This window comes from Ostrinia furnacalis, unplaced genomic scaffold, assembly GCF_004193835.3.
Source record: "Ostrinia furnacalis isolate ACB-3 unplaced genomic scaffold, ASM419383v2 OfSCF5128, whole genome shotgun sequence".
In the NCBI taxonomy this organism is placed as follows: Eukaryota; Metazoa; Arthropoda; class Insecta; order Lepidoptera; family Crambidae; genus Ostrinia; species Ostrinia furnacalis.
Genome location: NW_021135367.1, coordinates 28,179 through 50,963, shown reverse-complemented (window position 1 = coordinate 50,963; position 22,785 = coordinate 28,179). Strand labels below are relative to the sequence as shown.

General features: G+C 37.4%; 1 protein-coding gene across 2 annotated transcripts in view; it reads right to left on the bottom strand.

Annotated features, from left to right (window-relative positions):
* Positions 1–22,785, bottom strand: part of LOC114360679 (irregular chiasm C-roughest protein) — a 50,048-nt gene that overhangs the window by 8,058 nt on the left and 19,205 nt on the right. The window contains exons 3-12 of one of the 2 annotated variants that reach the window (XM_028315442.1): positions 21,452–21,602; positions 11,582–11,662; positions 10,985–11,136; positions 10,569–10,660; positions 10,075–10,183; positions 8,630–8,803; positions 5,304–5,406; positions 1,955–2,088; positions 992–1,121; positions 214–359 (exon numbers count right to left, since the gene is read on the bottom strand). In XM_028315442.1, coding sequence (XP_028171243.1) covers positions 214–359; positions 992–1,121; positions 1,955–2,088; positions 5,304–5,406; positions 8,630–8,803; positions 10,075–10,183; positions 10,569–10,660; positions 10,985–11,136; positions 11,582–11,662; positions 21,452–21,602 — 1,272 coding nt within the window. The remainder of the gene's footprint in view (positions 1–213; positions 360–991; positions 1,122–1,954; positions 2,089–5,303; positions 5,407–8,629; positions 8,804–10,074; positions 10,184–10,568; positions 10,661–10,984; positions 11,137–11,581; positions 11,663–21,451; positions 21,603–22,785) is intronic. The other variant, XM_028315443.1, reaches the window with a different exon arrangement.

Genomic DNA, 22,785 nt, shown 5'->3' with positions numbered 1-22,785 from the left:
CAGGCGCCTCCCGCGACCTTCACCAGATCGTCGGTAAAACTGAACATAAATTTCATATGTGTCACTTAAAAATTAGGGATTGATGGTGAAAATAGGCATGAGTTTCTCCCGCCACTTATTCTCAGCACCAGCTGTGACGTCACAGTCGCCAGGTGCGCAGTTGATTCTACAATGTTGTATTTTATTTCGTATAAGAACCACATTCATACTCACAGGGTTCTGTATAATGCTGATCTCCTTCCCTTCGAAGTACCATCTGACGTCATCTGGTTTTGGCACGCAAAGGGCTGCACATTCAATGGTCACTCTCTCGCCTTCCAATCCTTGTTGGGTTCGGTTGGAGAGGATCCTTGGTGGACCTGTGAATGGACTTGTATTAAGACTAGATTTAAACTACTTTTTAATCTAACAAACTTTATGTAGAAGACATATTTTGGAGTATTTCTTGTAATGAATCGAAAATCTGCGCCATATTTTATTTAGGTAAGAAATTATCTTTACTTGCATGTTGAAAGTTAGGTAGATTATTTGTTTTGCATGAATTTAATACAGTGCTCCAGTAGGCCTAAGATGCGCGCCGCGATAAGCGGTTATCACGCCATTTTACTGATTTTGCCCATACATTTTGACGTCGATAAAAGTTATTATGGCGCGCATCTTAGGCCTACAGGTCTTCCCATGGATGTCATACGTTCATCATCATCATTTCAGCCACAGGACGTCCAATGCTGAACATAGGCCTCCCCTAATAGTTTCCACAACGCCCTATTGGTAGCGGACTGCATCCAGCGCCTTCTTGCTACCTTTATGAGGTCGTCGGTGGACGCCCCACGATAATGCGCGATGAATTTCGTCGAAACTTATCGTGTGCTTCGCTTTTAAAAGGGTACTAAAGGCCAAATGTGTGAACATAGGCGTCCCTATCCTATCTGGCATTGAAAATGTAATGTGTGTTCAGTGATAAACGACCTGATAATGATGATAAGCTTACCTTTGATAAAAACAGTGGCCTCGCTCTCAATTTCAGGGTACCCTTCTACGGAAGCCTTGCAGATGTACCGGCCAGCTGTGTCCCAGCTTACCTGGTCGATCTTGAGGTTGGGCGCCCTCCCTCTAACCTGCTGAAGGTATCGGACGCTCATATAAATGGCATTAGGAGAAGGAACGTACTTAGGTACTAAGAAGCGTATTATTTGACAAAGATTACTGACATGAAGAACACTATTTTGGTCTAAAGATTCTGAAAAAGGTACCCACCAAGTGGCGAAAATAAATACTAATAATCGAGTATTGATAGTAGTGTCAATGTCATTCATGTGATAATATCTGGGACACTTCAATGTTACCCAACTTTTAGCTAACTTGGATGTGTTTTTTTATGAGACGTTAATTTTTTGACAAAACAACCTGGAATAGGGCACTTTATAGCAAATTGATGATAAAGATATGTAAAGGAACAGAGAAATAAAATATTTATTAAAACTAGATTTCAAGTATTTGTTGCCTAATCTTATCTTTACTTAGATTAAAATGTTTTCTCTTCCTATTTTTAAACCTCAACAAGTCAAAATATTAGTCCAATTCAGAAATTATTCATTAGCAATATCAGCTTAGAGTACTCTGATGATCTTAGAAACAAAACTAATAGACAAAGTTAGAAATAAATAAAATATAATATAATGATTATTTCGTATATATATCCAAAATAAAATCTTGAATTCAAGCATAGAAGAAGCTAGAACTTGTATGCTTTTAACGCAAAAGTTATATTATTTTGTCACCGTAAAATTGTGACTTCCGTCAGATTATAATCTGACCTTCGCGCACAGGATAAAATTACAATCTAACCTAACCTAACCCACTGTTAGTTTACAATCTAACGCGTTATATTATAAACTGACAGAGTTCACAATTTCACCTTGACATATTCATTTCAAGCATGGTAGCCACTTACCCCGATGCGACCAGGCTCGTGGAACAGCCACCTGATCTCCGGAGCTGGCTGGCCGTCTACATCACAGCTGAGGGTCACCCTCGCCCCTTCTTCTGCCTCGATGTTCTGCGGCCTGGATCTGAAGGTCGGGGGGTCTGGTGGGAGGAACGTTGTGTTTGAAATAGTGCTGGGTGGTCTTTGAATGAGAAAAGATGTGATTTTTTGAGGATTTTGTGTGGAGATCTGCCTGAACCTGAAGTTATAGCCTATTCCCACCTCTGTTGTTTAGTTAATTAAGTTCTAGTATAGTAATAACGTCTTCCGATTTCAAAGGTCATACACAAAAAAGTCTTGAAGTAATTTTAGGTGATTTTAGGCTTTTCCTTTCATTTTATATTTTTAAGCTTACTTAATCGATTTATAGCCTGACCAGGAACATAAAAACCCTCGCCATGTTGCGGAAAACTAATGGTACTAATTTCTTTTAATGGCAACAGTAACTGAAAACTTCATTGACATGTCACCTTGCATGTCAGTCTATTGCTGTCAAAGTGTAAACAAACTTTATTTTATATGTGCGCAATTGATTTTGTGAATGAAATTGCTAAAATCTTTTTATAGTCGTGAAAGACAAGTGGTTCACAATGTGTTAAAGTATTTGTCGAAGAGAAATACCAAGGGTTCGGACAATATTTTCATTGAATTAATGTTTCCAACAAAGGTTGTCAAATTGACTGACATGTTTATCGTATAGTACAGTCCACTATGAAAATTAGCTGTGGTTTGTTTCAACTACCTATTTTAAAGTTTTTTGTCACTTTCTAAGTGTTGAATTTTATGGAATTGGGAAAGAAGTACCGAGTTAGAAGCGTTCATGAGCAGACATTGCAGTTGAATATTCAAGTTCTGAATTTGATTATTGATGAATAATAAAATAAATCCTACTAGATGATGATGATGCTCGATTGATGGTTTCATTTAATTTATTTAAACCAGGTTACCTATAATAATATTTTTTCGTTAATTTATGAAAATATCAAATTAGCCCGTAATCCTAAATCCTGATACATAAAGTTAGCCTATTAATTTAACACAGGTACGACTGTACTCAGTGTTGCACTATCAAATGCAATTGACGCGCCTCTATGCCAGGGTTTTTATGTTCCTGGTCAGGCTATACAGATAGAAATGTAGACGTAAAGTTAGTCATTCACAATTTACCTACTCAAGATTATCATAGCAAGTGCCTCAACAAATAAAGATTTTGACTACAACAAAGATTATAACTAAAATCAGAAGTTCCATTGTAAATAATACTATGTAGCTAATTTAATATTCAACCTAGCTAACAATACCTCTTTCCATTACCACAAATAAACACTAACATTGAGCACTAAATCGCAATTCAAATGCATATTTTTCAATGCCCCACTTTGCATAAATCCTATGATTGATAAACACAATTCCCCGACTCACACTGGGGAGTTGTGTAATTCTATGTGCATAGTTGTTTGCAATAGAAATGTTTAATATATCCGCTCAATCGGGCTCTAGTACGCGCCGCTCCTTAGAGAGATGGACTGAATAGGAAGGCCAAAGCATAGGTAATTGCAGAAGAGTAGGTCAATCGATGCGATAGTAACAGCGGACTTTTTTGCCTACGGATTATAAAAATAAAAATAATGATTTAAGAAGAAGTAGTAGTAAAAAGGTAAGGTACACGTAAAAAGAGCTCAAGGTTAGAAATGGTAAATCTATCGGATCTATGACTAAATATTAAATAATGTTAAATTTCCGAAATCACAAAGTGAATTTTAAGATCTACATTATCAAGCTTTTAACTTCACATAAATGTAGTTAGTGGTAATAAATTTACCAGTGTAAGGAAGCATATCGAAAAGACGGAAAGTACAGGGCTAAAACAATAATCAAAACATTTGAAAGTAACCATATTCACTTAGTAAAAATAACACTTTTCAATTATTTATCTCGACAAACCACCCATATAGTATTTGATCGCATACAACTGTATCTAACCAATTTTTCTTATTCCAACTCTAACTCTTGATGCTGTTATCCCAATTTGGGCTTACAAGATACGTCTATCTTGAGTTATGTTTAGTGTTAATATCGAGTCTATACCAGCAACTCCCAAGAGAAACTAGACCGAGCCTCTCCACAATAGTAACAATTACAGTAGGTTTAATCAAGGAATAATAATATAATGAACAGATGAAAAGGCTAGCTGTTAGACTAGGCGCAGACCACCGATTTTTAGTTGGCCGATAGTTGGGCCCGATTTTAATTTGTATGAAGAATCGGCCAAATCAAATCAGTGTAGTGTGTATACATGCCCATATACTGATCAACTGCCCGACTAAACTATAGGCCAACGAAAAATCGATGGTCTGCGCCTTGGCTTAAAAAGAAATGTCACATTACAACCATCATTTTCTATTTTCCGGACTTGAGCATGTAGACAAAGTGACATTCGATTTCGATTCGAGATTAAGATTGCTAAGTATTGCTAGGATTAGCTTAAATGATTTTGGTATATCATTATTCGATATGGAATAAAAGCAAAAAGTCATTTATTGCTAACAAAAGGTTCACAGACAATATTGTACTTGCGGCTGCTGCACTAAGCTGAGCATTCTTGTTTATGCCTAAACTCTATTGTAGTGACACTTCTGCATCTTTTTATTTTATGTCTTTGGTGGACATAGAATATTGACCACTCTATGATATGTTACTTCTCTTTTTGGACGTGAAAGTATGAAGTATGTCTGTCTACATTTGGCATGCTTAAAATAACATATTTATTTGTTTTTTATTACGTAGGACCGCGACAGCGCGCGATTATGTAAACGGTCCTTATTAAAACGGTCCGGTTTTTTGGTTAGTAGCGAATAGTTTAGTTACCTACTAAAGGCACATTATTCTTCTAAATTACTTGACTAGAGCAAACAAGGCCTAAGGCAGACTCCACAGGTTGGCCCCAACATTGGTCCTAATGCTTAGTCCAATGTGTGGATGTAGAAAACAGATCGTCCTAGCGTTGGTGGCACTATCTAGGTGGAGTGGCATAAGCACCCATGTTGGATCCAACGTATTCAGCTATTGTAAGAGCCAAAACACACGATGCGTTGCAGCATGGTACGACTACAACGCCGAAGCAGTGTCGTTGCGTCATCTTACATAAAAATATCTGTGGCGGGCACACTAGCGCCACGTCGCGCGATACGAAGAAATCTTTGCAGTGCGACGCCGCAGCGCATCATGTGATTTAGCTCTAAAGCACTATCATTAAAAATAAACTACTCCACTACCCTAATCTCCCCTACGTGTTCAAAATGACAAACAAACTCACAAGTGACGTCCAACGTGACAGTCTGGTCCCGTTTCCCCACAGTATTGCTGACTTCACACTTGACAACCGCCTTGTTGTGCTTCCTCGTCACGTTGAAGATAATCTGAAATAACGACTTGTTAGAATGCCTTTTTACGAGTTAGTTTAATGTTTTCTGTTTTAGTTCTTTTGTGATGTTTAGTTTCAGTATTTTTAGGTAGTAGTTCACGGAAAAGAAAGGTTTTCTTTTCACTTTGTTGCACCACCTAACTTTAACCGTGACTATAACGATAACCAGTGTTTTTGTATGGAGTTTGACAGATTTTTGACGTTTCCCTGTCTTACTGTTTAAGGAAAAAAATATTTGCGGATCGCCATCGCCGGCGCGATCACTGCGCGATCATAGGGAAACTGTCATGGGTCCCGCGACCTGTCATTGGCCTTTGATCGCGCCGGCTATGGCGATCTGCACGCATTGGTGTGGTTGAAGCTTAACTTAAAACCTCAGATCATAGAAGGGAATAGATGTGAAACGGGGGCGTGGCGCGTGTCTCCGCGATATTCCCAGAAACGAACATCGCCCGCGACGCCAGGTTAGTCACGATTCAGTCGTACTGAGGAAATGTTCTCCGATATTGTTGGATAATGCGTCGTAACGTGCAATAACATAAGTGAAACGAAGAACTACAGGAACAATGAAGTCATTTACCACATGTAAGTATTGCAAATCCATTGGTATTTTGCTTATAAATAAAAAAAACTAAACATTTTTACGAACGAATTCAGTGCCGTGATATTTACTGCGATATCGCAATTAGTGGTGATAAAAATTCAAACACGTTGTACATTGACGATTTAGTTAGCAACCACTTTATGTCATGCGTAACTACTGCGCAATGTATTTTATTTCTTCCGATATCCACTGACGCGTGAAAATACACAGTACGGCCGCATGTGCCGGTCGTAACATAGTGCAGGGCTCGTGTTCTAATACGGTTTCCTATTATCGATAAATAGAAGTAAATTATTATTTTCTATTTTCTAATTTTGAATGAAAAAATCATGAGTTGCTTGCGATTTTTAAGTTTTTACAAAAACAATAACAATAGTAGAAGGGATTAGTAACTGTCAACTATGTAATTACGACAGACGGACAGACGGACAGACGGACAGACGGACATGACGAAACTATAAGGGTTCCGTTTTTGCCATTTTGGCTACGGAACCCTAAAAAGGTTTTCATACAAGCATTTTTAAACCAATTTCGAGCCTTGCCCCCAGGATTTAAAGTATCGATATCTTATCGACTCCATTTTATCTTTCTTCTCTCTAATTGCTTTTTTCAAAGTGTGCGTCACGTCACGCGGCCATTGATTGGCCATAAGGCACGCCTTCTGGCCAATCACAGCACTTTTAAGCCGGTTGCACATGTTGTCGTAGACTCTCAGTCGCTTTGTCTTTATACAGTTGAATGTGTGTGTGGGAGCTGTGGTGGGGGAAATGTGGGGACACTGGTTCTCGTTGTAGTTACGCGCGACTTCATATCTATTCTCTTTCTATGATCTGAGCTTAAAACTTTATAATTCCTACGTGGCTCAAAGCATGAAGGTGCTATAAGTATTACCTAGTTCTGCCCAGACTAGTTATGTAAAAAATATTGTACAATTTATGTGCTCCATAAAACATGGTTGTTTTTACAAATAACGATTCGTTAGGTCCCAAAGCATGGTACAATAAACGCAGTGCTGTACCGCGACTCAGTCATGCATACGATATTAAGAGGCCACTGAAAAATGCACTGCATGTTGCAGATACAGTGCGAATTCAGTGTTTGAGCTAAGTGAGAACGTCATGCTTAAAAAACCTTAGCTTACACTAAGGTTTTTTTTTACTTCTATGACAAAAAGAGGCTCAATTTTAAATAGTCATCAATATAATTTCGTACAAGCTCTTTTTTATCCGGTCTTTTGACAAAATGTCTGAATTTACAATTTGTCTACAACAAACCTACGTTCTTCAACCTACGTACTTACACTTATGTTACAGCTTGCATTTGCTTTTATTTCCATACTTTTCTCAGTCTATTTATTATACTAGATAGACTAGATCGTAGGTTTGACTTGCGAAGAAGATTGTGAAAATAGGACTGTGTGGGTTTGCACTTCAAACTGCATCTTTATGCTTTTGTGAGGGTTCTTCAAATTGTATTTGAAATTTTCTCAACAATAGTAACGTGCGTTGGAACACGTGTATAATTCCACTGTAAAGCTAATTTTCTTGTATGCTAGAATTTTTCTTAAAAGCAGTGTGACGGTGAAGTAAGGAAGGTATGGCAGTTTTCCCACCATCAGCGATGTTCTCTCTCTATCCCTTCTATTGCTATGGGATTTATAGGATATGTTTTATTTTTGATGTCATCATCATCATCATCAACAGCCCTTTACAGTTCACTGCTGGACTATGAGCCTCCTCCACAATAGTGGAGGGTTTTGCCATAATCTCCACGCTTGGCAGGCGGGTTGGAGATCGCAATTTAAAAGATTGATGTTTTTCAGAGAGCGCTGCTGCCCGTTCTCTGTTTGATGTGTAGTCCCCAAGTCGCCTCTTACGACACCCGCGTGAAGAGCAGGGGTTGGTGACAAATGTATTCTAGTCTGCCGTCACCACACGGCTATTTTTGATGTCAGTGGAAGACAAGTTCCTACGAAGTCGCCAGCCTCCCCAACAAGGCGTAGACTAAAACCTCTATTTGCCTCTAGTAAATTAGAGAGGGTTGCTGGTCCTCCCGTAGTGTTGGTGAAAAAAATTACTGACGATTATGGTACTTAGATAAAATGCTCCATTTACCTCTAGTAAATTAGAAAAGTTCTTCTTGCAGTGGAAACTAGCCTGCTTTTAGTTGGCCGATAGTTAGACCCGATTCAAATTTGTATGAAGAATCGGCCGATACATAATCGGCGTATTGTGCGCACTTTCATACATCTCCTTACTGATCAACAGCCCGACCCAACTCTCGGCCAACTAAAAGTCGGTGGTCTGCGCCTAAACTTAATGATGATACTCACCATTTATTCAAAGTAGTCCCCTATGACGGGACTGTCGTTGATGTACCACCGGTACATATGCGGCAGCGGGTTCGCGTCCAGAATCAGTAGGGTTACTCCGAAAAACGCTATCTGAAGTTTCGAATATTGCCTTTCCCCTCACACTAAGCGAGATGCCAGAATGAGCGATGGCGACAGATAGGTCCAGCGATAGAAACAACGTTTCGGAATAGCCCTGCCGACTATTTAGACGAGTTTCGTTAAGCTAGGAAACTAAATCTTATGATGATCATAATTACTCACCATTTCTTCAAAGTAGTCCCCTATGACGGGACTGTCGTTGACGTACCACCGGTACATCTGCGGCAGCGGGTTGGCGTCCACTTCGCATATGAACCTTGCTTCTGTCCCCTCTTTTATCTTCTCGTTTTGTAACCCAGACTTTATTCTTAGGTTCACTTTTGGCGCGTATTTTACCTAAGAAAAAAAAGGTATTTTGTTCAATCAATCTTTTGTTAAGGCCCCTCGACCACGGCGACTTTTTGTAGTGAGCGTTTCGTAAACGAGCGACATTATCGCTACTAAAGATGAAAATTGACTGAATCTGACCGGTCACGATGGTCAAATACCTTAAATGACCGGTCAAAAACGGTCAAATTCAGTCAATTTGACTCATTATTACTGTACTATCACCGAATAATTTATTTATTTAGGTATCCAATTTATTATATGCAATTTTAAAAGAAGGAAAGTTAATTTGCGTAGGGAGCACAATAAATCATCACAAAACACTTATTGTTACAATTTAGAAGTTGTAGACTCACTGTAAAACGTTTAACCATATTAAATCATTACAAACCACTTTTTTATTTCAATTAAGATGTTGTAGACTTTTATCAATCACAAAATCTAGGAAAAAACTAAAAATGTTCTAAACGTGCTCGATCAAATTGACCGAAATTGACCGTTTTTGACAGTTTGTGACTTGTTTGTGACCAATTTAGTCATTTTCAACACTAAACGCTACTAACGCGCGTTAGTCGCATTTGCCACGCATACAGAAGTGATGCCAACGCGCTACTAACGTGCTACATCGCTACTGTATCGATACAAACGCGCGACCGTGTCGGACGACATCGGGGAGAGAACGGAGGAAGAGTGGCGCGGCAAATGTAGCAATCACAGGTAATTGTGACGCTACTGAATCGTGTTGGCTTCGCGACAGTACCGCGTTTGCATCACGACTGAATCGTGTTTATGTGGGCGAGTGCACACAGCTAGCAACTGCATTGCGATGTATCAATGCGAACGCGCGACAGAATCGCTACTGCATCGCTACAAAATGTCGCCATGGACGAGGGGCCTATGCGCTATGGTTTAACAAAATCAATGGGGTGTTGTTACAACGTCATAACACACGTCATTGGTTGACAAGTGGGGATTTCCCCTCGATATACTTTCACCATTGATTAAATGACTAATTTACTATGAAAAAGCTATATTTTTCGCAAAACAAAATTCCGAAAAAGCATTTTAGTAAGATAAACAGTATGTAGATACTGTTATGAAAACTCTTTAAAAATCTGAGATAAATATAACAATTAACTATCTATTATGTCTCGATTCGCGGAGCTTGAAGGGTTACCTCTAAACGGTGGTAGATTTTTTCTAGTTTTGTCCTTGAGCCGGTTTTAGTCACAGTTGAGAGGTACATTGACTCAGATGCGCTAAACTTGTATAGTAATTACCTCTATATGTACAGTGGCCATCCTAAACGCCCTGTCGGCGGTGTTCTGCGCCTGACAGGTTATGGTCTGATTGTGGTGGGACTTCTTCGGTGTGAGCCGCAATACTGACCTGGTTGGGAGATAATAACCATGTTTATAAACGAAATGTATGGTCAAAAATTGATGATTTGTAGCATTTATAGTCAAAAATTTGCAAGGAAGAGACAAGCTTTTGACGTTTGAGTAAGATGTTGTAACCCAGGTAGAATTTGGTTTGGCATTTTCAGTCCGACTTACGAGTATGATAGGTACTAATTGACTTGACTATTATTTATTTTGATTATTAACCGCTTGCAATGTTCTAACCAAAGTGGAACTATTTCACAAAATATTATGACTTCCTTTGCGTCTTTCATCATGGCTTACTATACTATTGTTCGAACTCAAAATTCTGAATTACTCGTACTTCATTAGTTTTATCTATGTAATACTCGTAAGTTTAAGATATTTCTCACCTCGTCTGGTACGTTTGTCCGTCAGGCATCAGCTCTACTTGGTTTTCCACGTGCTTCTTGATCACAGCTTGGTTTCCATCCACCCATGTGATCTGGAAAACACAAAAATTAAACATCTTCGAAATAAACCAAGAGAAGTCCCGTAGACTGACTTGGATCCCAAAACGAATCTAAGTATAAAAGGTCACTGACTCACTCAGTCATCATAAAATCTCAGAAACTACAAGTGCTAGGAGTCTTAAATTTTGCAAGGGTTCCTTTTAGAACGTAGGTGCTCACTAAGACGGGATTTTGCAAAATTTAACCCCTAAGGGGGAAAAACGGGATTCACTGGAACTGAGAATAGAATAAGCGGTACAAAATGATATATTTACAATGTACATGTAAAGATTGAGAGAATAATACGTTATACGTACCTCAGCAGCAGGCTTTCCTCCTACAGACACGCATTCTATGTCCACGGGCTGGTCTTCCGTGGCGTCTATGAACGCACCCTGTATAATGCGGGGAGGGTCCGGCGCCACCAGTACTGTGAGCTGAGCGTAGCGGGAGCGGATGGCTGGCTCGCCTGGGCAAATAAAACAATAATTTGATACATTCATTTCAGATGACGTCCACTGCTGGACAAAAAGACTCCCCACGGATTTCCACAAGTAAATTAGAGAGAGTTGTGCTCCTGAAGTAGACGAAAATACCTGATGATCATAAGCTATGAAATATTGGATTGACTGACTCACTCACTCATCACGAAATCTCAGAAACTACAAGTGCTAGGAGTCTCAAATTTTGCATGGGGTTTCCTTTTATAACGTAAGTGCTCACTAAGATATTTGGGATCGCTGGGATTTTGCAAAATGTAACCCCTAAGGGGGTAAAACTGAGTCCACGCGTACGAAGTCGCGGGCGGCCGCTAGTCCTCTATATACCTCAGTTAAATAAGAGAGAGTCGTGCTCGTGCAGTGTAGACTAAATGACCTGATGATGAAGAAGTTTTCAAATATTAGGAGACTTACCGTTTAACCCTGAGCTGACTTGGCACTGGTACTTGCCGTCATCTTCTAGACTGATGTTCTGTATGTCTAGTGAGTAGTCCCCTGTAACAAAGAAAGACACAGTTTAATATTTGTAACATACATCTTTGTGCCCGCGGCTTCATCCGCGTTGTTTTCAGTGTCACAAAACGTTCAGAATTTCAAGGGTTTAGAAGTACTAGTTATAAAATAGGCTGTCCAGTTATTACAGTAGCGTCGAATTCGATCAATTCGTTTTGAAGATTGGAAAGATTCGTGTTGATTGATTGGGAAAACAGTGAGAAAACAATTTAAAGTATTTTTATTTTAAAATGTTTTTATGATATTCAGCTAATTTGAAGTAAGTATTCAATCATTTTAAACAATTAATAAAAACACAACATATAAATAAAGTTATTAGAATATGGCAGCATATTAAGCTAATATTTATCAAGACTGGTGTAACCTCACGGAGAATAAAGATCATGAAAGTCTTACAAACAGGAAAAAGTATAATTTAACAAGACAATCGCTTTAACCACCATAATAAACTGAAAGGTTTACGTGAACATTTTTATAAAACTCCCAAAACTGACCAAGTACCTTTAAGGAGATTTAATTAAGCCATTTTATAAACTGTTAAAAAGAAGAAGAAAATTAAAGTGATCTTCACGGATTTAATATAGGGCAACACGATAAAATAATGTTACTAAAATTGCGTTAGCAGAAATTTAGACGAGGTACAGTCGCGGGCAAAAGGATTGCATGCTTTTGGGAAGTCAAAGCTAAAATGTCGCTATCATTTTTATACGTAACAGTTGGCACCACTGGCGATTGACATGACCCCACTCTACGATAAAACAATGTTACGGCGTGGCGTGTCAACAAAGTGGCGCCTAAAAAAACTTTAAACTACTGAACAAATTTGGATGAATTTTAGTATTGACATAGATTGGGACCTGGAAAAAGACACTGGCTTAATTATTTTAATGGGACTATTTTAATTTCGATTGTCTATTAATAGACAACAAAAATATTGTTAAAATAGTTTATGGTATTGTTAAAGGACATTAATAACCTCCCATAGACAACAAAGAACAATCATAGAAGCACTCAAGCCACAGATAATGTACCGCAAATTGATCCCTCTATAATCACCATCTATCATCCCCTACGTTACTCGTAAAATATGTAAACAGACGTCCATTGTTGCAAAGTTCAACGAAAACAGCCCGACCATTAAGTAGTTGGAGAAAATAAAACACTACATTTTGGGATGGTTTAGGCGGTCTTGTGGCTGTGGCGAGGAGAGTCCCACATAAGCCACTGGTTATTCCCATCGGCGGGCCAGTAGGCATTTCCAACACTCGTAAAAAAGTGGTCTTATGGCTAAGAAACTAGAACTAGAACTCGGGCAGAGAACATTGAAAAATAGAAATAATGAACTAACTATTTTAACCAAAATTCTATAATGGACGTTGCATTTATTAAGTGGATCGAGCTTTTTCTATTTTTCTATTATTCTATCCTAAATATTGCACTTCCCTTTCCCATGTACTGTCTGTTACCGTTGTACTGTGTACTGACGACCAGCGCGAAATTAATGGAGTGGTTGGCATTACCTATTACATTACAATAATGATCTACCAGCTGCCTATCAAGCGATGTTGTTAGCTTTGTATGTGATATAGTAAATAGCTCGAAGAAATCTATTGCGTCATACTTGGTCTTGGTCATTTAAAACGTCATAAAAGACAATTTTATTTAAGCATCTAAGTATAAAATGGTTTATATTATAATTATGTCCCAATAGAATTTGACCTTACGACTGCTTCAGAACAATAAATGGGCCTTTATTTATTTATAATCTGCATGAAGGCTCACAGAAAGTCCAAAGCGCCAACAAGTTACACAATACAGATAATAATAGTATGTCATCTAAAAAAGACGAAAATATGGAATAGCAAACTTTTTAGCAAATACCTTAACGATAATCAAATTATAGGCCCTCAATAACTCAAAGAGATAAAAAAACAAGAAATTTAATTATCAAAATGTTTTCATGATATCCTATAAAAATAGGAAATCAACCAAAACAAATTAAAGCTGACAAATAAATATTATGATTCTAATGAACATTTCTCTAAGATTAAACGAAAATCGCAATCATTATGTTAACAATCCTAATAGCTATCAATTGAATTTCGTTGAAACAAAAATAATTGGAATCAAGCACTTTTCGTCTCGACTGTTCTTCAGTTAATTACATTATTGGACTCCAAAAAAGTCTACTGAATTTTCTGTTAGCTCATTTCTTTTTTATTAAGTCAAGAGAGAAACTGCCCTGACTGTACTTATTAAAAAGGATTCCCTATAGGGGGCGTTTGCCTATCGTTTTAGGGTGCCGTAGTGAAATAAGAAAGAAACCTTTATCTAAGTAGGTAATTTTAGGCGCAATATTTTTAAAAAATCCATTATTTGAGGCTTCTATCCAAATGTAGTTTAAGTACCTACTATTGTTACGAGGAGAAATTTTCTTTTAATAAATTATGACGGATATAATTTATGTAGAAACAACATCTATTCTATCTATACTAATAATAATGCGAAAGTAACTCTGTCTGTCTTGCTTTCACGCCTAAATCACTGAACCGATTTTGATGAAATTTGGCATAGAGATAGTTTGAGTCCCGGGAAAGGACATCGGATAGTTTTTATCCCGATTTATGAAACAGGGACCCGCGCGATAATGTTTTTCCTTGACAGAAAAAATTCCACGCGGGCGAAGCCGCGGGCGGAAAGCTAGTAATATTATAAAGATAAAAAGATAGATTACATAGTTCAGTGGATACATCAAAAAGGTCAAAATTGATCTCGAAGTGAATTTCGATAGAGTCACATCAAGCTAAATGTTGTGACTCTTATGACGTTGTAGTACGTGCTATTTTTCAATGAAAAAATTTAAGCTGCAAAAGATTTTTGAGTTTCATTGATGATTTTACGATGCGTCACTCAGGGGGAGTGAAAAAAAGATAGGGAGAATCCTTTGTCCTGTAGAAGGATAAAGAAGGATTCATGTCATTCGAGAAAAGTGAAAGAGGGGTGGTAAGGGAAAATATTTCCCCTGTTTACGGGGTTTCAATAGCGTTATCGTATTCTGCACTGTTTTAGGCTGAGTTGCACCGTCTTACTTTAACAAACGTCAAAAATCTGTCAAACTCCATACAAGAAACACCGGTTATTGTATAGTACGGTTAATGTAAGTTGGTACAACTCAGCCTGAATGTCAAACTTTAAATATACAGAACTCAAGTTATAAAACCGGCTCTAGCTTGGTGTTTCTACATAATTGCTAATTTAATTGTATTCTTTTCACTGTTTAATCAAATATTTGTTACTCCACATTTACAGATGGAATAAAGTGAAACTTGCTTTTTTTATGGAAAACATTTTATTATTTCTAGAGCTGAATACAGAATATTATTTGGAAAGATCGCATAATAAATTTAATATCACTGGGACAAGTTTGCTATTATATTATTTTATGTTAAGTAATTGTTTTCATGATCCTAGTGAATCGGTGCTCACTTTCACATAATTTTTAACACGAACTAGCTGCCGCCCGCGACTTCGTACGCGTGGATCCCGTTTTACCCCCTTAGGGGTGGAGTTTCGTAAAATCCTTTCTTAGCGGATGTCTACGTCAAAACATCTACCTGCATGCCAAATTTCAGCCCGATCCGCCCAATGGTTTGGGCTGTGCGTTGATAGATCACTATGTCAGTCAGTCACCTTTGAGTTATACATAATATGTATCAAATATATAAATACATAATATATACCAAACCAATATGTAATACATATACATATAATTTAGAAGTATTGTAGGTATCTAGAGTTCTAAACATAAGAGGGAGAGAGAAAGAGACGCCCGTATTCACAAACGATGCTTGCTTAAGTTTGCAACAAATCGAACGCACAGCGTTTAATAGAGCTCTGTGATTGGTTCGTGTGTCACCACTGTCACCCTGTGCACGCGCACTGTGAGACCTCATAGTAATGTTTGTGAATATGGGCGTTAGTCTCCATTTGAGAACCCTTTTGTACTTCTGTTTACCTCATCTTTCGTCAGTTCTGCTACAAATATGGCCGACCCATTTAGCTTTCTAAATGGACTATGTCTATTATTTTGGTCTTCTGCCGAATGACCTCATTCCAGATTGTATCCCTTAACGATATTCTAAGCACTGTCCTATCCATACCTTGCTGAGTGACATTTAGTCGCTTACTGTCATGTTTAAGGGTCACTAAATTAGGGTCTCTGGGTCATCTACTTACTAATAATTTCGTTTAGCCCTGATGACTCAATTAACTTTAATAAAAATATTTAGGTTTATGTAATACTTAGCCAGTTTAGTAGCCAATACAGTAAACGTAGAATCTTATTTTGATAGGTTATACTCGTAAAAATATTGTCTCAGATATCGTGGGTCGAATCACGAAAAGGCGTAACTGATTTTTATCAATTTTACAGGAGCGACGTTTAAAGATAATTTGAAGTATGGAAAAATGCATTTCGGGCCTACCTGTCAATACTGGCTTCCTGAAAAAGAATTCAGTTACTTTTTTTTGTGAGGTTATAAAATGCATGTTTTTTAATAACATGGTGTGTTTAACTCAATATCGCCATTTTGTTAGATACGCCTTTGTCTCATATCTAGTGTATAACAATACTAGATACTAGAGTAAACATATTATTTTAAGCCATTTTAGGTCCACTTTTGTCTGTAAAAAGTTTACACGTACCTATGCCAAAAACGCCATTCCAACACGTATTATAAGACACCTAATTACTCCAAAAGCTAACGTACTAGTGTTATTTTAATCATACCTATTACACAACCGAGTTACCATATTTCAAGCATCTCAAAAATAGATTTCTAAACGCAGGAAAACTAGTTGAAACATACAACTTTTTTTGTAGAATATTCGCATCTATTGCGACTATAATAAAGCATAGAAGCTTGAAGTGCTTGTACAATGTATCTAGGGCGATAGTGCCTGTTGAAAGATACAAATAGGCCACAGTACGGCACAGTTTAGTTCACAGTTGTTGCTATAGATACCTTTTTATGAAAGTTTAAAGGGTGACTATTAGACTGCCCTGATTCTTTTATGTAGGTAGTTGTGAAAAAGTCACAGCCCTGCCAGACACAAATGTGACAGATCTATTTCAAGAACGACTCGCTAAATCTTTTTTTTGTTTTAATTACTTTGCTACGTGAATCGATCACGAATTTGTGTGTCATTTTGTCTAAGTCAGACTTTAAGCCATTGGTGCAAGATGAGATTAAGTACTTGATGCAATCTACATTCTGTGCTACCAAATTGAAGCGATGTCATATTGGTAGAAAAAATTGGAATTCGCTGCCTGCTGCTGTCTTTCCCGAAGACTATAATCCGGGCCTTTTCAAGGCGAAAGTGAATAGACACTTACAGGGCAGATCCACCATCCTAGACTGCATCCCACTTAACATCAGATGCGATTGTGGTCAAATACCTGCCTTGTTACGCATAAAAAATACGGTGTCAAAGTAGCTCAGTTGGAAGAGCAGTCGCCCGGCAAGCGGAAGGTCATGGGTTGGAGTCCCGCCTTAGGCAGTTCGATTTTTTCAAGTTGTTTATTTTAAAAAAAAGTTTCTCCCCAACTTGTTCTAAGCACCAGCCAATATAATGTCCCAAAGTGTGGAAAAACAAGCTATATTGTGACGTGTATATGTCCTGAAAATGCCCTTTTGAGATAAACATACTATTAAAGAATTTGAATTTGGTAGATACTAAAAAGGTTAGAGCTAAGAAAATTCTGATGCGCGCACGGCCATGACTCAGTAAATAAAGTGTGTTAGCACCAACGCGATTTATTTTTAAAAGAAAACGGCTAGGAGTGTTATAACATTTTGAGCCACCGTTCCGCAAGCTAAAATATTTTTACTGCAATTTTTAATCTCAAAACATAAGGTGAAAGTAAAAAAAAGACAAAACAGTACCTAACCTTTGTTTCTTTGATTGATACATACCTACCATAAAGGTACTCATAAGGTATCGAACTACTGACCCTTCAATCGCCCACTGTTGGGCTATTATCGCCTCTTAGTATATGGGTATAATATTATACTGAAGAGCTTTACTTTCTTTAAGCTAAGTTAAAAATAATATTTTTCTAGTTTAAAACCAAAGTAGAAAGGAGTTTATTATGATGTACCGATGTTTAACCTGCCTAAGGCACCCCAAAACATTGATTATCTGGCACAACGGTTGAAATAATGGCGTAACGAAACATTTAGGTAGATTCTCGCTTCTGACTAAACGTGTGTTATTTCTGATACTCAAAAACAATAACTTTTAAGTGTATTAGTTTTGATACTTTATTTTATAACAACTAGTATAGACCACTTATCATGCAAACAAACTGATATAATTTGATTTGATTTGACACGTTTTATAGATTGATACTATTGGTTAATTACCTACTGATGTAAAATAAAATTAATCTACTGCTCCACACTCTTGGAAAGCCAAGACCACAATTTTTGTTTTAAAACATTGTAGAAAAATTAAGCCACATCCTTCAGATTATTAATTTTGTTTGTAAAATTAAGTAATAAAGTCTTTTTATTTAGTTTGTAAAATACTTCAATTTTTGTAACCATTATTAAGTACTACCTAAGTATTAACTAACGTCAAAAGTTTGTCAATATCCATACAAAAACATCTGTTATTTTTATGGTTACGGTTAAAGTAAGGTGGTAATACTCACAGTTCAATAAATAATTATGGTCGCGAATGCTCTTAGCGACAAAATCGAACCTTTTCTTTTGATCTTACAAATAAGGCAAAAAATGCCTATTGGCACGAGCTAAAGTGTTGTCATATAATATTTCAGCGTTCAGTCATATCCAGGCAGACATTAAGTTTTTAATGTCTCAGTCTGGAAGCCAGCCAAAAGAATGATTCAAAGCTGGTACGATTGCGGTTAACAAATTGTCCATTGAGTTGTGTTACGGTGACAATGGGTTAAATAAGCTGTGGTTGTTAATAGTTAATTTATTATGTAAAAAGAAAGTATAGTTATAAATTAAATAAGTACGAAGAAAAGAAGGTTCATACATGAAATACTTATATTATTACTAACGGCCGCCCGCGACTTCGTACGCGTGGATTTTTTTTTTATTATTTTTTTTTTATCCACAACGAGGAAGCTCTTGGCCTGTATCTCAACTGATGGTAAGTGATGGATCCCGTTTTACCCCCTTCCCGCTTTTCTGTTGAAATTTTTCCTGAATTTTCTTTGCTATAAACCTCACGGAGCCCGAGACCTTTCCAACGAATGCAAAACCGTGGAAATCGGTTCGTGCGTTCTGGAGTTATAGCGTCAGGGAGGAAAACCCGACTTATTTTTATATAGTAGATTATCTTATAGGAATTAGATGAAAGTGTTGCACTTGCTGATAACTTATTGGGAATTTTATCTGTCAGATGTTATACCCAGCCTTGCTGCCACGTGAATTTCAGGCCAAGACATTCCCCGTTGTGTGTACCAAAAAGATTAATCGCAAAATATTTATTAACGTTACCGGTTTTGGATTGAGACATCTGGCAGTTAAAGTCACCAGTTACTATAAAACTTATTTCTAACCTATGTATGAAAACTTTCATTTAATGGGAACAAAATGACCTAAAAACGCGCTACATTTATTTCTAGTGATGCTGCAATTTCATTTGACCTCTACATACGAGTAGGTGGCAATAAGAAAAGTTTAGTTATGCAATTTGGTAGGCCAATAAAACACGCAAAATTCAATTCCCCACTAAGAAAAACTACATTATCTACAGTTTTTCAATGTTCTTTGTGCAAACGTTATTATTAGAAGCCACATAGAGTTGGTGTCGACGACCCCACAATTTCAGTTGATGATTTCTTGTGGCATGTGCGTTTTGAAGGACGTCCGAAAAGTATCCGACCTACGTGGAAAATCAAATGACTTTTAATAGAAGTAGAATCATCATCATTTCTGATACAGGACGTCCACTGCTGAATATAATTATAACATTCCCTAATGATTTCCAGGCCGGGTTGAAAACAGGAATAAGAAAATAAAATGACAGTAGACCTTTTTGATTTATTTTTCATCATTTTCTACAGCTGTTTTGCAACAGTTTTCGTCTGTTTCCGTTTCACTCAATTTTTTTATTATTATACCTACCTAGCTCTAGCCATAAAGTAAAAGAATCGGTATAACCGAAATGGAATTACAGAATTAAAACACTCATGGCATTGAATACAACAGCAAGCAAGTTTTAATTATGAAAACGCCCCAAAAACGGTATTTTGAAAGAATTTTTAAGGGCGCCGCGCCAAAAACTGTGTGTTACCTATTTCACGTTTGCAAACAAAAATCTTGAAACTCACGAAGGTCGGATAGTTCCCGGACACTCAAGAAAATGTGTTCTCAAGGTCATCTGATTTATTTCAAAACAATGATTGAATCTCACGAAATAACGGATGACGTTCCCACAAGCGAAGATGTTATAAACATACATGATCAGTTTCCCACGACGGTAGTTTTGTTGCGAAAAACTTGAAAGTAAGGAACAAAATGATTTTTCGTCGATTTCCTGAATTGTATGAGAAAAACATGTGTTTGTGTTATTCTTGAAGATATTTTATTGAAAATCGATCGATGTGAGAATTCAAGCTACAAAGGAAGATCCATAATGTATGGACAAAAAAACTACAATCGATTGGGATTAAATGGGTATCAGTAGTTTCATTATTTGACCCCACCGAAAGCTCAATGTCGAAATCAATGGGGTAAAGAAGTTATAGACTGAGAAAATTGGTATGAAAAATCATGGGCTGTTTGTGATTTTTACTAGATTTTTTAATCGATTCTGGGTTTTTTGAACCATTTCTTTTTCGATTAAAGAACATGATTCGAAGAAGAAGAAAGCAACGAAATCCAATACTAAGTGACTCGCTGCTCTCACTGTAATTGCACAAAGAAGTTCCTTCGTGTCCAATCAAAGATAGTTTTTCCATAAAAAAACAATAAAACTACTCGCTAGTGACCCAAGATTCGTTTGAGAGCAGTTCATGTCAATTGATCAGGAGCTGCTTGATTTTTTTCAGATTGAGACTAAAATTTCCTTAGAAAGAACAATTATTAAATTGTACTCAAAGATTTTTCGCAATCAATCCAACAGATCAATGAAGAANTTTTATGGAATGACCCATTTAAGTATGTTTATATCCGTTTTCTAGTGAGCGGACGCTGTGAATGTACGTCACACGGGGTCACGTGACCGTCGGCGGGACTCAATATTTAAGCGAACTTTGAATGCCTATAAAATCATAACTACTGGGTATTTTTGAATGAAATAAAAAGTAATGTATTTGTAAATGTAAAAGCTTAACTGTAACATAGGTTTCAAGTGATTTTGCATACCTAGTAACATTCTCAATTTAACAGATCTCAGTCTATTAAAATGTTAAATGTGTACCTATCAATCTTTAACCCTTGCACTGCCTCGGGGCAATGTAAAAAATGTGTGACAGGGCCAGCTAAAGACACAGCCCAAAAAACTACCTATAAATACCTACGAAATATAGGATTTGTGCGGTCAACATGTCGAGACGTGGTATTGACTCATATTGCTCCTATATTTTATTGTACAAAATTTTTCCTACTTTACTTTTTTTAAACAAAAAATAGAGAAGAGAATGTTTTATTTTTATGCATAACAAGGCAGGTATTTGACCACAATCGCACCTGATGTTAAGTGTAATGTTCAATAGATTGATGATGCACGTACCTTCCTCGTCGCTCCCGATCATATGGTATCTCTCGTACCCACTCAGGTTCCGATGTGTACCGAGCCCGAAGTCGTCTTTGGTCCACTGCAGCGCCCCTGCCTTGTTCTCCACCCGGCACGGGAGGGTCACCCTGGATCCGACGATAGCACTCTGCGGGCAAAGGGTAAAATGGGTCAGAATAGTAAAAACATCGAATTGCAAAATTATCTACTGTTAGTTTATTAATTAATAACTCTTGCACAGGCAATTAACATTCTTGATTCTTTAGGGAGTAATAATTTAGTAAATAAGATGTCCTCTCTATTAGTTTAATGCCCGTTTTCACCAATGAAACCAAGTTTCTGTTATGGGTTATAATAGGGGTCACTTAAAAATTAGAAAGTGATGGTGAAAACGGGCATAAGTCTTTGTAAAAAAGAGTATTATTATCTAACTGCATATTCGGAAAAACTACTGCTTATTTTTGTAACTTCACAATATTTGCCTTAGAATTCAAACCCATAAAGGCATTTGATATTACGCAGATACTGAGCAGACATACGCGTCTCATACGTAATTTCAAAGCTCAAACATCAAAATTAGACAAAGATGTACCAGAATTTTAAGCTAGAAGTCAAAATTAAGATTTCTAGTTCAGACTTCAGTCCCGCAAGGACAGCTAGTCTTAGAAATACTTTCCCACAATCTTATTAAACCGAGACAGGTCATTGCATAACGTTACAGCTTTGTATAGGTCGCTCAACGAAAGTTGAGGCGAACGTTTACTCACATAGATGGTAATTTAAATAAAGAACACAATCGACACATTACGCATTCAAGTTTAAATATCGAATACACTAGCTAAAGGTCTAGATCGTAACTTAGTCAGTACAGTGGCACGGGAGGGTGATTTTGTGATGTCAAACGTCAGCGAGACTTCAGATTTTTCTCTAATAATTGTATGTTCAGTCACGTCATAAACAATGTCACTTCCCCCGTGCCGCTCTTATATCTCAGGCACTGTCTCACTTACGCCCGTATTCACAAACGATGCTTACTTAAGTGAAGCAGCAAATTGAACACACAGCATTGAATAGAGCTCTGTGATTGGTTCGTGTGTCACTTTGTGCGTCCACGCGCACTGTGTGACCTCATAGCAATGTTTGCGAATACGGCCGTTAAGCTCTATATCTATTTTATCTATACCACGCTCTTGTTAAGATTGCAAGCGAGACACAGCACTTGTCCCGACTACGCAAAAGTCTTCCAGCGACTTGGCCCACTTTTAGCTTGGTCCATGGGCCAAGTCAATGGTTTGAATCTATACTAATATTAAAAATGCGAAAGTAACTCT